This window comes from Copadichromis virginalis, linkage group LG17 (genome assembly GCF_057382275.1).
Source record: "Copadichromis virginalis isolate Kocher_CV1m ecotype Utaka linkage group LG17, C_Virginalis_male_GT1.1, whole genome shotgun sequence".
Lineage (NCBI taxonomy): Eukaryota > Metazoa > Chordata > Actinopteri > Cichliformes > Cichlidae > Copadichromis > Copadichromis virginalis.
Window position 1 is genome coordinate 40,968,859 of NC_140634.1, and position 15,801 is coordinate 40,984,659.

A 15,801-nucleotide genomic window follows, 5' to 3' on the forward strand; every position below is an offset into this window, starting at 1 on the left:
TATAACTGGACAACCAATCGCAGTCAAGTTCACACCTACAGGAATGACCGAGTAACCACATCTATGGCTGCGGGAGGAAGCTGGAGCGTCAGGAAACTGCACGAAAGCCCGGATGATGGATTCGCACTCAGACACGTGTATAAGTTACACGTTAACGTCAAAGCTACTTCTGGGTTATCAGTGTTATTCGTAACTTACGGTTAAACTACAAACACGGTCTTCCTCGCGAGTTAACTGAGCGCTAACGTTACATTTAACGGTGAACGACAAAGTGTGCCATCTTCAAATAGACCAGCTTCGGCATCGCTGACGTCGACGTCATCAAACCCCCTGTTGTGCTTTACGCTACAAGCAAGCGTGAGTGCAACAAGGAGGGCAGCCCGAGGGCAACTTTTCCGGTGAAACGTCACAAAAATAGCCTTTGGTGTTGCTCGAAAATGCGGCAGATAACGACGGAAAGAGCCGAACAAGATTATCAGCGGACGTCGAAAGAAAACGACACCGGTGAGACGACCGTAACCGGCATGGAAGGACAGGCCGTCCCCGATCCTAAACAGGAACCGGGCGACAACAACGACAGCAGGAAAGCGGAGACCAGCGGAGTGAGTGGCCGCGATGCGGCGGAGGAGCACGGAGACGCCCCGTCCCCCGTCCCCGACCAAGAAACCGCTCCGCGTACCGAAAAGTCGGCTGTTGGCGAAAGGGCCCCGAACCTCGAACTGTGTGAAGCCGCGAAAAGTCCCGCACAGGGCAGCTTGGCAAGTAGCACCGATTTCGCACAAGAGGGCTCCCGGGTGCTGAAACAAGAACAAAGAGAGGGGGGGAACGCGTCCGCCTCGCCGCCTGCTGACCACACAAAGACCGCGGACAAGCCTGAGCACGGCATCAAGAGACGGGCCAGCACGGAGCTCACCTCGTCGGACGGAGAGCCGCTCAGCCGGATGGATTCAGAAGACAGGTTTGTTGGACTGAGCGGTGGCCTTATCTTACAGCACCATGCCAAGTTCACAGCTTTGAAGCAGTTTGTTTACAGGTGAAAAATGTTCGCTTCCGCCGGGTCATGTAGTTCTTGAACGTCTCTATAGGACACGCTGGTCTGTATTTAGTCCACTGTAGCGTGTAGTGTGGGGGGAGTGTTGGCTCACAGCAATGCTCGTTACACAAATATGATGTAGTCTCATGCTAATACTAAAGTACAGCTGACCTACATGTCTTTGTTCACCCCCCCGGGGGGGAACCATACCCTCACACGTGCCATCTACCTATGTGATCAATAAACCAGGATAAATTAGCCAAATAGGAGCAGATGTTTCATGAAGGTCACAGTCTGGGATCATTCTCGGTTGATAAGTCTTCTTTCTTTCTTGGATTTGTGAAATAAGCGTTTTATAAGCAGATGGACAGAAAACTCGCACACACTGGTTGTTGCAGATTTTTGGCATACAAGGATGCTTTCATGGAAACTTCTTGCAGCTGTTTTGTAAAAGCCTTCCAGAAGTAGTAACTGAGTATGGATGTATAACCAAGAGGCAGCTGCAGACAGTCGTTGTTTGTCGTGTAGGATTTGTGAGTCATTTTCTACATGTGGGTTTTTGTTGTTCTTTGTTAGTTGGGTTCTTGCTAATCATACATCCATTCTCTGTAAACTATACAGTTTCTTCCTTGTTGTGTCGAAAATATGATGACCACAACTGTAAAGCATGGAGAGTGAGGACCTTTTATAATGCTGAACTTTTTGGATGTGTAGGCTCTCACCACAAACGATTGTTGATAGCATGCTGGGGAACTTGAGTGTCGCTAGCTCCTAAAAATAAGATGCCCACTCTGTTTGCATGAATCAGCCTCCCTCCCAACAACACTCTTAATCAGCTTCTCTCTGCATCGTGTTGTTTTACTTTGGAACATGTCATTTCCTGTCAGCTCGGTTCTCTTCAGTTTTTATAAAGGCATAAACACAGATGACATCAGGTCTGAAAGTGGGACTGCCAACCGCCCTGTGGTTAGTGTTAGCAGTGAAACGTATGGAGGCAGTAAGAGACAGGTCTGCAGGGTTAGCCCGGGGTAAACGCGTCTCACGTGAAGTCTTTATTTGTGTGACACATTTTGACTAAAGTGGAAAAATAGACACCACCAACAGTTTTACACCAGCGGGTCCAATCAGTGGACAACACTCACGCAAAGAAGATGATGTAATTCATAATTTCCAAAAAACAAAACCCCAAACTGGCTGCTTTATGATGAAGCCCAGGTTATAGTGGTTGGTTTTACTGGTTAACTGAAGTTACTCTGTCAACTGTTCATCCACCAAACCGAGGTGACTGGTTTCCATCTGTCTTTGTCATGAGGGTCGAGGTTTAAAGAGCTTCGGCAGTTTGAGTTTAGACCTCGGTCTGTTTGTTTTATCAAATACTCGCTGAAAAGTCTACAGTTGTAAAATGGAGTTATCAGCAGGCTGATGTTATCTGACGGTGTTAGCTATGAGTATCAGCATTTCTAACAGCTGATCAATGGAAATGAAAAACTGAAGAAATGTCAGACAAACCTGTTTGTTTCGCTGGAATAAAAAAGCTCCCTGTAGAGGTTTTACACGTCACGCCGGTGTTGCTCGAGCTGTCGGCCACACTGCGCGTGATAATCACTCATACGTACTTTCACATGGAAATGATCACTGTTTTCTTCTTCCCCTCACAGTGCTGATATTCCGCTGCACATTGTTGTCCAACAATAATCAACGACAGACGTTTTTTTTCCCCATTTTCTTCTTTCTGAAATAGGAAAAATGATCAGTTACGGGCATCAAATCAATACTGTAATTATTAGAAGTTACCGTGGTTTTCAAACATTCAGGTATCTGTTTCAAAGAAGATGTGACCATTTGAGCATTTTACATTTATCATCTTCATCTGCCTCCTCCAGCACTGCTCCCTCCGTCTCCTCTTCATCCTCTTCCTCCTCACCTAAAACCTCACTCCTGAGCTCTAGTTTGGCTTCTACCAAAGGAAAGTCTACATGAACGTATTTAATCTCGATATTGTTGTGATTGGTTATTTTCAGCAGACGTGCGACCCTCCCGTCTCTGGAAAGCTGACAAGAGAAGGCTAAACAACAACATAACGATCCAAGCTACCACACGTCTTAAACGTTTAAGCTCATTTCTCTCTGATCAACAGTTTGATTTAAGTTTATTTGCTATGTGCGAGTCAGCCCACGTGAATATCAGCGAACAGCAGCGCCTGCTGACACAAAACCCCAAACGTCCTCACCGGTGTTAATCAGAAGCTACGCCGACTCAGTGACGGAGCGTAATAAAAATCAGGTGCTGAGCAGTGACCGTGGTCCTCCACGGACTTACAGTCACATCCTGACACAAAGTGCTGATGAGCATTCAAACCTTTAGGCTTCACATCTCGTCCAGTGTCATTTGAGGGGTTGTTGATAACATACTGATATAAATTGTGTGCCGTGAAGTCGGGAGAAGGATGGCGTTACACTTCACAGCATCAGTAAGCACACTCGGAGGCCTAGTCATATTCATAGATCTTAGGGGTATTTACTTTGGCAGTTATTCTGAAGCATTATCCAAGTTATCTTTCATTTCTGCGATCAGCACGAAGGAAAACTGGTTTGTAAAATCATTTAAATGTAGTAAAACTGAGGAACTGTCCTCTAACATGACACAGCCAGGATCACCATCTCAGCCAGTGTTGAATCCCCCGCAGGCATCCTGCCATGGCTCTATTTCTGTATTGATGATGATCTGTGGTTACCTGTGAATTTTTAAGACTTGCGGTCTTCCTCACTTGAAGTAGTCCTTGTGAGAGCCAGGCCGTGCTCCAGTTAGCCAGTTTTTCACTGCACAGTGTGTCTTTATACTGTTTGAGGTCGTGACCTGTGACAGAAAGTAGCAACCAGACCCGTACACGATCAACTGTCACAAAAACAGCTGCCTGAAGGCGCTCAGTCATGAACCTCGTGGACTGGAGCCTGAACAGAGATTGAAAATGTGACGTCATTCAGGGGTAAAACCGCAAAGGATTCTGGGAACTCGTGGCAAGACGTACTAGCGCACGCAGGCTTTCAATTGAAATCAGTCACACAGCGATAAAAAGAAACACAAAAATGTCAAGAAGCTGTTGTATTATTAACTGTAATAGCCGGTCGCATGACAGCCACGGGAAGCCGACGGGTAAAGAGATCGGTTGTTATCGGATTACGTCGTTGAAGAGAAATTGTTCGAGCCATGTTTCCGAAGTAACAAAGACGCGACGGGTGGCCTGGATTGCAGCCATTCAAAGATCAAATATAACGTCCCAGAACACTCCAGCTCACAGGTTAGTCTGCTCCAAGCATTTACACAAAGGTCAGTCTGCTGTTGTAGTTAATGCGTCATTTTCATAACATAATTGGTGATATAGGTTACAAGCAAGTCTGGCGCTGAACAGAAATGGTCGCGCTATGCTCCTTTGTTTATTGTGCATAAATAGTGAATTGTCCTGACACAATATTGCGTTTCGCTTCTGTTATTATGGTACATTGACAAAAACATATACTTTTATTCACAGGATAAAACAGGTTTTTTGTATCACTAATTGTCCAGTACGATTACAGCATACAATATTATTGTCACTGCTACATTTCTGTGATGCTACCAGAAATTATTTCCACTACTAATTAATTACCGTTGAGCTCAAAGGTCCTATTAATAAACGGTTAAGGAATGTGTATTTATGACGACGATTTGTGAGACTGGTAAACTTATGATACGTACGGTGGTCTTTCGTTCTACACGGTGCATTTCAAGGTCCTGCACCCATCCGTCGGTAAACTGTACCTGGGCTTGTTGCAGTGACCTGAAGTTACTAAACTTCATGAGTGTATGCACTCACTCCAAGAACCGTATGATTATAAATCTGAGCGTGGTGAAAGTTGGGCAGCACGCTGACGTATTTTGTCCCTCTGTGTGCTCGTGAGGGTCTGACACTTTCACTGGTTTGCTTTTTTTCCTCGTATCTTTTCTTTGACTTTTCATCAAGTCTGTCTTTGTACGGACCGGCATTGTTCTCCTTTGTTTTGTACAGAACCTTTTTGGGGGGCAAAGAAAAAGCAAGAATTTATTGGAACCGAAGAATGAACGTTTTGCGGTGCTGCAAATGCTTGCATTTGATGCGGTACTTGGATTGTTTTGTCACGAGTTCCCGGCATGCAATGCACGAAAGTCACGTGGTCTGTCAATCTCTACTGTCTGATGTGGTGTCAGACAGTTTTCCTACACATTAGTATTGGATAGTTTGGATATTGAGATAAATATTCATCGAGTTTTAAGAGTTTTTGTAAATCTTCTGGACTCACGGTCAATTTTCCCTCTAAGCTGCGCGCGTGCGCACTGCTGGCGTCTCTGCGCACAGAAAAAAAATTACCTGAATTGAAATTAAAATTAATATGTCAACAATTCTGTTTTGCAGTGTTAGTCAGTGACTGGCTGCTCCCGTATGGGATCAGAACGATGCCTCCTTATCCCATAGTCCAGCCAATGATGCGATTCACATTCGTGTATATATGCAGCTAATCAACGTGGTTGACTGACAGCGTCCTTATGTGCCGGTGTTTTAGCAAAGCGGCTGATGTGGAGTGAAGCCACGTTAATGACAACGTGTCCAACCATTGGAGATGTGAGCAGGACAGACGGAACAACTGACGGACAAAGTGTGGACTTTATACCAGTTTGTAAATCGTGTTGATCGGCCACGTAAAACCAGAGTTATGATAAAAATATCTGCAATGTTTGTTTTTCTTCCTGAATACTGTCGTTGTTTATATTTACTGCAGGAAGAAACGGTAAAAACGGCGTTTTATAAGGAAAACGCTCGAAAGCCTGTGAGCCAAAAAACCCACCAGCCTTTCCTATTGGTGGAAAAATGTACCATGTGGGCCAATCAAAAAATGGCAACATGGCATTTAGTTGTTTAGGAAGGGGGGAAGTTTTAGGAGTGACGGCGTGTTTGAGATGTGAGATGTTTGCGACGTTCAGCGTAAATCTTGTGTAGTGAGTGTGTAGTGAGTGTGTAGTGAGTGTGTAGTGAGTGTGTAGTGAGTGTGTAGTGAGTGTGTAGTGAGTGTGTAGTTACTGTGTAGTCAGTGTGTAGTGAGTGTGTAGTTAGTGTGTAGTGTAGTCAGTAGTGTTGTTGTGTGTCAGAACAATGAGTCGCCTGCTGAGTGTTACAGGTGTTACAGCAGTGACACATCTGCTGCTGTCAGGCCTGCAGGTATCAGGCTGCTGTTCTCCTTCATCTCATAGTGGACGGGAATTATTTTTGGAGCGGCACAAATAATTTGTGTGGCATCAGATTTGATGCAGAACAGCTGATTGTTCTGTAAATAGTTTGAAATGTTTGTTTAAAAAACGCCTTGGCTGCATTTTTAGGTAAACAGCTGCAAAACACTTTGTTGTTTGCAAAACTCAGTTACTTTTTTGAAGAAGTAACTATAACTTAGATCATCCAACCATAGGCTCCTAGCACAACCTAGGACTCGAATGAAGTCGAGAGGCGACCGGGCCTTTGCATCCGTGGCACCCAGACTCTGGAATAACCTCCCCGTTCATATTCGCACTGCCGAGTCTATCCAGTCTTTTGAATTACGTCTTAAAACTTATTTTTTTACTTTGGCTTTTGATTCTGTCTAGTTGGCTGTTTTAGCTTGTTGTGTTGTTACCTATTGTTTGTTGTCCTCTTCTATTGTTTGTTTTAACTGTCTCATGTTTTTATTGACTGTGAAGCACTATGGTCAACACTGTTGTTTTTAATATGTGCTATATAAATAAATTTTGATTTGATATAATTAATTGCCCAACATTGGTCATTATTTACTGTATTTGCAGACAGAGTTACAGACTCTCTCCCAGACCACAGCTGTCACCCGTGGGGGGTGACAGCTGTGGAGAAGGCTCTGTTCCTAAACTGGTTTTAGTGGTTCATCCTGCACTGACCCCACCCATCAGTTGGGTGACGAGTGAAATAAAATACTTGACATGCATTTATTTTCATTCTGTCAGATCATATTTTGATTTCTCGTCTTTTGTGTGTGTTTCAGTATCAGCTCCACTCTGATGGACATGGAGAGCACAGCGTCCAGCGGTCGCTCCACCCCCGCTATGCTGAACGGTCACACAGGTGGAGTAGCAGGGAGTGGTTCACTGGTGGCAGGGGGCAAATCTCTGAGCTACACCTGCTGCTGGGATCACTGCCAGCTGCTGTTTCCCAGCAGCCCTGACCTGGCTGAGCACATCAGAGCAACACATGTGGATGGACAGAGAGGCGGGGTCAGTGACACGTTACTGTGTGTGTTGGTTTCAGATGGGTGGTTAGAGGCCAGGCGAGCCATCGTAATGTCAAACCAGAGGTTCCAGTCAGAAACAGCAGATGGTGAAAATGGAGTCTGGACTCAAAACGAGGTTCAACAGACCAACATGTGATCTGGAGTTTCAGCTGTGTGCTGGATTCATACGTCAGAGTAGTTTTGATAGACGCGACGTGTTCGAGTTACACTGAGCTGCCTGTAACAACCTTTGGTTAAGCAGTCATGAGCTCTACCAGGCGACCGCCACTGTTCAGAAAATAAAAAGTGCTAATGCCCACAAAGAAAGAGGAAGTGTGAATTTGGTTTGTTTTCAGTGTTTTTCTGTCTTCTAACCCACCTCCCTGCATTTAGTAGTGAGGGTGCAGAAAAAGAGAAGAGAACTTCCTCTTAGTATCGTGTAATGTGTGTAATAATGCATAAGTATTGAAGGTACACACAGTATTTATTTAGCACTCGGGTAGACTTTAAGCGACACCGTTTATTTGCCTTCATACCAGCACGTTTCATTCACCCCCGGTGTGAACGTGGGGTTCAGTGTTCACCACCTCCTGAGTAAAACCGGCTGGTTGTGTTTGGACTGATATTTGCTCTATTAAAGCTTTGTGCCAGTCAGTTTGATCCCAAACACAAGGAGAGAAGTAAAACTGGAATAAAGATGTTTGATTGACGTGGAGGTTTGATTTATTCCAGCAGGAAATACGTTTCTGTTGGTCAGAAGAAAGAAGAGGACAACATAAACGAACACAGCCTTAGATGCATTACTGTGACTCGTCAGCAGTTTGCTGGCTAACCCAAACTAAAGTTGTCTTGCTGGGAGCTTCTGGTTTATCGAGGTTACTGATTGGTTGAATCCTGCTAACGTGTTGCTAATGACAGGCATGCACACATTTTTAAATTTGATGACGTTTTTTAATATTCACTTCAGTTCAGTTTTATTTATATAGCACCAAATCACGACGACAGTCGCCTCAAGGTGCTTTATATGGTAGAGCCTGTAGTGAGGGGACGGTCTCGTTATCGCTCGTGTAAACCTGGTCAGATGTCGGCACTAATGCGCGGTGCATGTTAGTGTGCAGCTCTAGCTCTGCCGCAGTAATGTGTCTTTGTGTTTGTGCCCACAGGTGTTTGTGTGTCTGTGGAAGGGCTGCAAAGTCTACAACACGCCATCCACCAGCCAGAGCTGGCTGCAGAGACACATGCTGACCCACAGTGGAGACAAACCTTTTAAGGTGATCGCACACAGCTGACGTCACGCACGTCACCGCGTCTGTTAGTCTGCCTCGCTCGCGCACTCATGTCTGTGTTTCCTCCAGTGTGTAGTCGGGGGCTGCAACGCCACGTTTGCTTCCCAGGGGGGGCTCGCACGCCACGTCCCCACGCACTTCAGCTCCCAGAGCTCGTCCAAAATGTCCAGCCAGAGTAAAGTCAAAGAGGAATCTCCATCCAAGGCCGGCCTCAACAAGAGGAGGAAGCTGAAGAACAAGCACAGGCGCTCGCTCCGTACGTACCGCACACACGCACAGCGTCCCTCCAGGTTCACACGTTAAATGAATTCATCGTTTCGTCTTTCTAGCACGACCTCACGACTTCTTTGACGCTCAGACCATGGACGCCATCCGCCACCGAGCCATCCTTCTCAATCTAGCAACACACATCGAGAGCCTGGGTAATGGACACAGTGTAGTCTTCCACAGCACGGTAATCACACACACACAGACACACACACATAGCAAACACACAAAGTCCTGTGCAGGTGTGATGCCATGTTTTGTGCGTGTTCAGGTAATTGCCAAAAGGAAGGAGGACTCTGGGAAAGTGAAGGTCCTGTTGCACTGGACACCTGAGGACATGTAAGTCCTCCCCAGCTTCAGTTACACAGAACAGGCCAGGCTGAGTGGGGGAACCCACAGTGTTAAACATGCATGTTAGTGTAACCGTGTTGTCGTTCGCGTCAGACTGCCCGACGTGTGGGTGAACGAGAGCGACAGAGTGCAGCAGAAGACCAAGGTGGTTCATCTGTCCAAGCTGCCCTCAGACACGGCTGTCCTCCTGGACCCGAACATCTACAGGTACGCCTGCAAAGATGCTTTTAGATGCTGACAGAAAAAGAAAACAGCTCTGATGTTTTTACCGTTTCTCTTGCAGAATGTTCTTCTGAGCGGCTCGTGGTGACCTCGGCTGTCGCTCCCTCGTCGGTGGGACGTAGAGGGACTTGTTTGTTGTGATTCGTGTAGCCTCCAGTGTTTTCTACATTAGGTGCTGACTTTACTGAGTGTATGTAAGTGTAAGTAACACAACTAGGCTGGAAACTGACAGCTGTAACTGTAGAGAGAAGCAGTCTTTGTAAATACAGGAGATTTGTAATATATTTTTATACTTTGGATTTTACCTGGACTGTAGATAGACGTCTTTTTTCTGCCAGAACATTTTGGATATTTTAAAAGAGGATATGTTCATCGTGCATACACTGACACTGTTCTGTATGATGTCATTAAACTTGTCCAGTGTCCACCTGCTCTGAAGTCTTTACCTCCTAAAAATCTAACATAATAATATATTATGTTAGATTATAATTTGTTTATATAATAATTATAATCTAACATAATATATTATGTTAGATCTGTACCCACATATATGAATGTATGTGTGTATGTGTATATATATATTTATATATTATATATATATATATATATATATATATATATATATATATAATATATTATGATGTAATATATTACTAGTATACTATTACTAATATTAGCTATTATCTATATTTTATAATATATATATAGATTTTATAATAAAATCTTATTTTATTTAGTATATAATAAAAAAATATAATAATTAGATTAGATATTATTAATTATATATTATGTTAGAGTCATCTGTATGATGACAACCTTCCACTTATCCCTAGATAATCATTCAGGATACTGGCCCCCCAAGGACTAGAGTTTGAACTTGATGAACAATGAGCATTTTAATAATCTACATTATTATTAATATTAAATAAATTAATATTAAATAAATTCTAACAACAGCTGATCAAGCTTAAACGTGCTGCTGTTGTTTAGCCCGACCTCCGCTGGTTTCCTGTTTCTGGCGCAGAGAAAAGCCGATCAGCTGATCATTGATCAGTTTCATGATTGAATTAGCAACTTTCTAGCTGAAGTAGTGTGGCACAAATCGCGTTCCTTTTCATCTCAACTTTAAAGTTCGACCTCCTCGGCTGTAATTGGTCCAGTCCAGAGTCGATCATGACCAACTGGCCAATCCACCACCTTTCATTTATACCGTTAAAAAGAAAAGAAATAAAACCCCATCGGCCCATAAAAACGAAAACTGACGAGCAAATTCATCCTGAGACTGAGTATGCAAACTCAGGCTCTGTCCCAATTCAGGGTCTGCACGCTTGAAGTACGCATTTTAAGTGCGATTACGTCACCGCCACGCGACGACGGCTGTCCCAATCCGAAGTGTACTTCAAATGCATACTCCAAATGCGCCGTCGATTTCCCCAAATATCAAGCGTGGTCCGGTGCACGCTTCGTGGTCCCATATATCCCACAATTCATAGCGCGGCGGTGGGTGTGGATAATTTTGCCGCAAAATACGGCAGAAGGGAGCAATCGAAGAGTGAACTGTCAAAATACTGAATATGACGTCACTTATTTATGTGCGAATGTTTAATAATGAAGAACATTAAAACATTGCTGTTGGCCACATGTCGGCAAAGTTGTGTGACATTAGTGATGTTTGTACTTTCAGCGTTAACTTGGTTTTAAAGTATATATATCATAATAATCTGACAATACTATAATATTGGCCATATTTATATTTACATTACCACAGTGGGATGATTTTAGTCTCATGAACAACTAATTGTTATTTACTGACTAATCTTGAAATGACTGCTCAGTACAGAAATGAAGCCCAACAATCATGTTTTACAGTCCCGTGGTCTCTAGTGATGGGACGTTCTGTATCGAGGCTTCGAAGCTTGTGTCGAGTAATTGAGGGGGCGTTTCCGCGATGCGCGTATCGAGGCTTGCATCATTTATGGGAGGAGCTGAAAATGATGACGTCCGAAGCCTCGCTGCCCGGCTGTACCACGTGACTGGTTCATGAAGTGGTTCGAACTTTGCCGCGAGATATGACAGCGATATGAACCCCTCAGACTTCATTCAAAAATGTGGGTGTTTGATGGAGAGTTGTTAGTGAGAGTTTGGAGACAGTTTGGAGGTTTATGAGAGTGAGGAGAGAAAGTCAGGAGAGAATGGAGCCAGCTAAGAAGAGGAGGATGTCCTCCCCTGTGTGGGAACATTTTGATCTTATTCCTCCCAACAAAGTATGTAAATTTCTACAGAAGATGTATTTTCATAATACTGATGGTGCAATACAATTTATGTTAAGCTGTCTGTACTTTTGTACAAGGTGAAGTGTTTGCTCTGTGCCAGGGAGCTGGGATATAACAACAACACCTCATCCATGCTTAGGCACTACAGAGCTTTGCATGAGAATAAGGGGGACACCGATTGTGGAGCAAGACCAGGTGAGCCATCAAATGCAATGATAATATAGCATGCTGTAATGTTACTAAATGATATAACAATATTATACAACTGTAATAAGTTACGTGTGTGATATTTATATTTGTGCTTTGTTCTCCTGAGGAAAGACAAAGACAATCTCAAATAGATGAAGACCTGGTCAGCATGGTGATTGAGGACTCCCAGCCATTTAGCATTGTGGAGGACAAAGGATTCAAAAGATTTGTTAAATCATTAAATCCCAGCTATGTTCTCCCCACTGAAAAGGTCATAAAAGCAGTGAAAATTTAGTTTTTACAGAATAAAATGTGAACAGGCAGGAGTGTGTAGCTGTCCATACCTCAACGTTACAAAAGCACAACTACTGTCCACACCCCAACCACACCTCACCTCACAGTAAATGATCATTTCCATTTTAAGCATTTCCAAATGATCATTTTCCATACTGCCAGTATAAATATAAACAGTATACTGCCATCACTACAATATACATGTTTTACACACTCCTTTTGTTGTTGACATTTACAGGCTGTGTGCAAAAGGCCACACTCTTCAAATTCATGCCAACTAATATTTTTACGTCCAGTAGGTGTCCTACTAGAGCAAATGAAGCTTCAAGAAGCTTTGCGCTGGGATGAACCAATTGGATGAAAAGCTTCAGTGCTTCATGAAGCTTCATCTGCCCATCACTAGTGGTCTCAGCCTCAGATACTCAACTAATCAAAGTGATGTCATGACGAAAATGCATGACTAACAAAACATTTGTTTCTCCTTCATTTCTGTCAAACAATGCTGTATGTAACATTACTCGCGGTTAGTATCATGGTTGCTAGGCAACCCGAACAGCGCGACGAAGGCTAGACCGTCCCATTTCACAAGCCTCTTACTTCCGCACTTCTCGTACAGTACACACCGTACGTAGTACGCGTAGTGCGCGTACTTCAAGCGACACAACCTCAGCCTGCTTGGATAAAAGCAAAACGTTCAGATGTTTGTACCTACATCCGACCTATGCTATGCTAGCGTGAATACATAGCATGTATATAGTTTTACGCTGCTGTGATCACAGAACAGTCCGCGTTTTCTAATTTTTAACATTTATTACGACAGGAACAAATCGTTTTTCAAAACGCCGAGAAAAAAAAGACAACACCGACGTCATATTTAGCAGCCGGAAGTATCATGACGCATTCCTGACGTCTGGAGAATGGCTGGGCTGCTGAAGAAGGTATGAGTAAAGGTCATGTCTTGTTTTAATGTAAGAAACACAATAAAACAGCTGTATTAGTTTTATTAAGGTGACGGTACTGTCACCTCCGTTTGTGCGCTGTGCATGTTGTGCTAGCTTGTGCTAGCATGCTAACTTGATAAGGAGCTAGCACGGCAGTGTCCGGTCAGAGCAGGTGGCAAACTAAAGGAAAGCTCACCGAACACTTTGAATCCGGTCCCACGGTTAAGTCAGCCGAACACCCGTGGGAGCTTTTGAAGAAACTGGTTAAGCCATACTTCCCTTACATGGCTAACTGGAGACCCGAATCTGGACCAACAGACCTGGAAAATAAAATCCCTGCTCAGTGCAAACCTGCCTGTAATGTTAATAAAGTGCACATATTTGAAGGTGAGGGCTGATGGATTTCAGAGAATGTTTTTTAAGGAAGTTCCACATTAGCAGGGAAATGTTGTTGGAGGTGATTAAGAACCACAAGTGTCTCGTCCAAGTCATAAAACCAGCTGTGGAGCTGGTTGTTGACAGTGCGAGCAGACAGACTGAGGGTTGGTTTAGGCCGAGTGCCGATGCTGGAGTCACGTGGTTAAAGGTGAAAGCATTGACATTAGCCACTCTTGGACAGCTCTCCTTTTCCTCTCTTCCAGACGACCGGCTTGGTTGGCCTGGCAGTGTCTCAAAATCCACAGGAGGTGAGCAGCTGATGGTGACTGCACCACATACCTCATTTTTAATCTTTCCCATCGCCTGACTGTGACCAGACTAGTCCTGGATCACACTCGTGTTATCCGTGTGCCGTTTATGGAGCTGTCATTGAAGCTGAGGGAGTTGAGCAGTGTACTCACCCTGTGCTGTTCCTCTCAGCGTCTCAGGATCCTCTACACAAAGATCCTGGCGTCCTTGCAGACCATGCCGCAGGACGCTGCTTACAGGAAGTACACGGAGCAGCTGGTCAATGAGCGCTTCAGCCACGTGAAAACGGTCAGTGTGTGAGCAGACAGACGAATGACAGAGGAGCTTAGATGAACTGACAGGATTTGTGTTCTTCACAGGAACCCGATGTTGAGAAGCTTGAGAAGAAAATTAACTGCGGTCAGATTGAAGAGGTCATTTTCCAGGTAGGTCGCGGTCAGTCTGCCTCACTCTGATCAAAGTGATGAAGCTGAGTGGAAAACTCTTCATGTACAAACCTAAAAGTCACGACTTCGTGTTCAGCTCGAGTGCAGAGGGGTGTATGACATATATAGCCTACATACATGAACACAGTGACAAGCTTAGTAACGGAAGGTGTTGGAGCGCAGGTCCAGATCATTCTGGTTCACTTTAATCCAGGGATTAAAATTGAATCCCTGGATTAAAGTGATTCCGACTGGTTTGAAGACTGCTAACACGCTGCTGGTAGTACTGTATTGCTCCCAGGTCTTTAAATGAGCGCGTGGCTTTGTACAGACTGCTGCCTCTTTTATTCTGAGAGTGCTTTTCTCACCAGAGTAGCTGACACACTCGTAGTACAGAGTTACTGTTTGTTTCACACTGAAGTCGACATTAAATCACTGATGTGTTCGGTTGGTTCCCGTCAGCCTTCATACAGACCGGACGGTCTCGGTGAATATGTGAACGCAGTTGTCTCAACTTAACTAAAAAGTATGGTTGCTTTACAGTATTAGTGTATACATTAGTATTTGTGGCTGATGATTTTTTTCCTGCGCGCAGGCTGAGTGTGAGCTGGCGTTATCGAGGAAGATGTCCGAGTGGAAGCCGTGGGAGCCGCTGGTAGAGGAGCCGCCCCCCAACCAGTGGAAGTGGCCCATCTGAGTCTGCGTGTGTAGTGTTCCTGTCATACTGTCTGTGAAGGCAAAACCTGTGCTTTCAATGAAGTACTACATTAAAGTTTTGGAAATATTGCCTTTATTCAGATGAGTTTTTGATGTGTGTCACAAATTATTACTTTTATATCAGCAAGTCTGTTCTAAGAAGCTGCGTTGTCCTCCTCTGTGGTTCGGACGAGGCTCTCTGCTGTTACTGCTGAGATTACTTTTACTGTAAATACTCTCTCTCGACCCCTGGACCACACTTGTTAAAAAATGAGCAGATTATTTGTGGACCCAAACACAGGTCAGGTGCTGGTAGCCCTCTGTAACAGCTGGAGCATGATGGGATAGATGGGGGCGAACTCCTTCCCCTGCCGAACCCTGACTGACTGCACGTAGGCCTCCAGAGCGCCCCTGAGAGGACAGACAGAGTGAGCACATCTGTTATCACAGTGCACACAAATCAGTTGTCATATCTGACTTGTATCCAGCGAGGTGTTCAAGGTCAGTGTAAAGAGTTGGTGCCTCAAAACTGCGAGTCTTACAAGAACAGTGTGCATTTTTAACACGTGTCACATTTGGCCTCTGACCTTCAAGGTCGACAGACTTGAAGGTCAAGGCGATAATAATGCAGCATACAGCCATTTAAAACATTGTTTGTACTGGCAGTTGGTAGGGAACACATGGGGATTCTAAATATGGTGTTTTTGGACCTCTCACTACTTCAAGCTCAAACTAAATGTCTGTTTGATCTTCCTTTGAAGCCAAAATGCACCATGTAGTACAACAAGCCCAACACCTAATGCTGGCGTAAATATTTTTCATGCTATTCTTACCTGATTTGATTGTAGTGCAAACT

The 15,801-nt window shown here is 44.2% G+C and overlaps 3 protein-coding genes across 3 annotated transcripts in view; 2 read left to right on the forward strand and 1 right to left on the reverse strand.

Annotated features, from left to right (window-relative positions):
• Positions 1-23: 23 nt before the first annotated feature.
• LOC146689994 (zinc finger protein aebp2-like) lies at positions 24-9,865 on the forward strand. Its single transcript, XM_085436300.1, has 8 exons — positions 24-958; positions 7,090-7,318; positions 8,478-8,585; positions 8,670-8,856; positions 8,930-9,054; positions 9,139-9,206; positions 9,312-9,425; positions 9,502-9,865. Exons 1-8 carry the CDS (start codon positions 438-440, stop codon positions 9,512-9,514), a joined length of 1,365 nt encoding a protein of 454 aa, XP_085292426.1. The 5' UTR covers positions 24-437; the 3' UTR covers positions 9,515-9,865.
• Positions 9,866-12,823: 2,958 nt separating this feature from the next.
• On the forward strand, positions 12,824-15,042 carry ndufa5 (NADH:ubiquinone oxidoreductase subunit A5). The gene is made up of 5 exons (XM_085436301.1): positions 12,824-13,134; positions 13,779-13,823; positions 13,996-14,112; positions 14,184-14,249; positions 14,845-15,042. The coding sequence occupies exons 1-5, from the start codon at positions 13,114-13,116 to the stop codon at positions 14,944-14,946; spliced, it is 351 nt and encodes a 116-aa protein (XP_085292427.1). The 5' UTR covers positions 12,824-13,113; the 3' UTR covers positions 14,947-15,042.
• cog5 (component of oligomeric golgi complex 5) overlaps positions 14,846-15,801 on the reverse strand; it is a 72,128-nt gene continuing 71,172 nt past the window's right edge. The window contains exon 22 of the mRNA XM_085436298.1: positions 14,846-15,356. Within this exon, the coding sequence (XP_085292424.1) occupies positions 15,248-15,356 (109 nt within the window). The 3' untranslated portion in view covers positions 14,846-15,247. The remainder of the gene's footprint in view (positions 15,357-15,801) is intronic.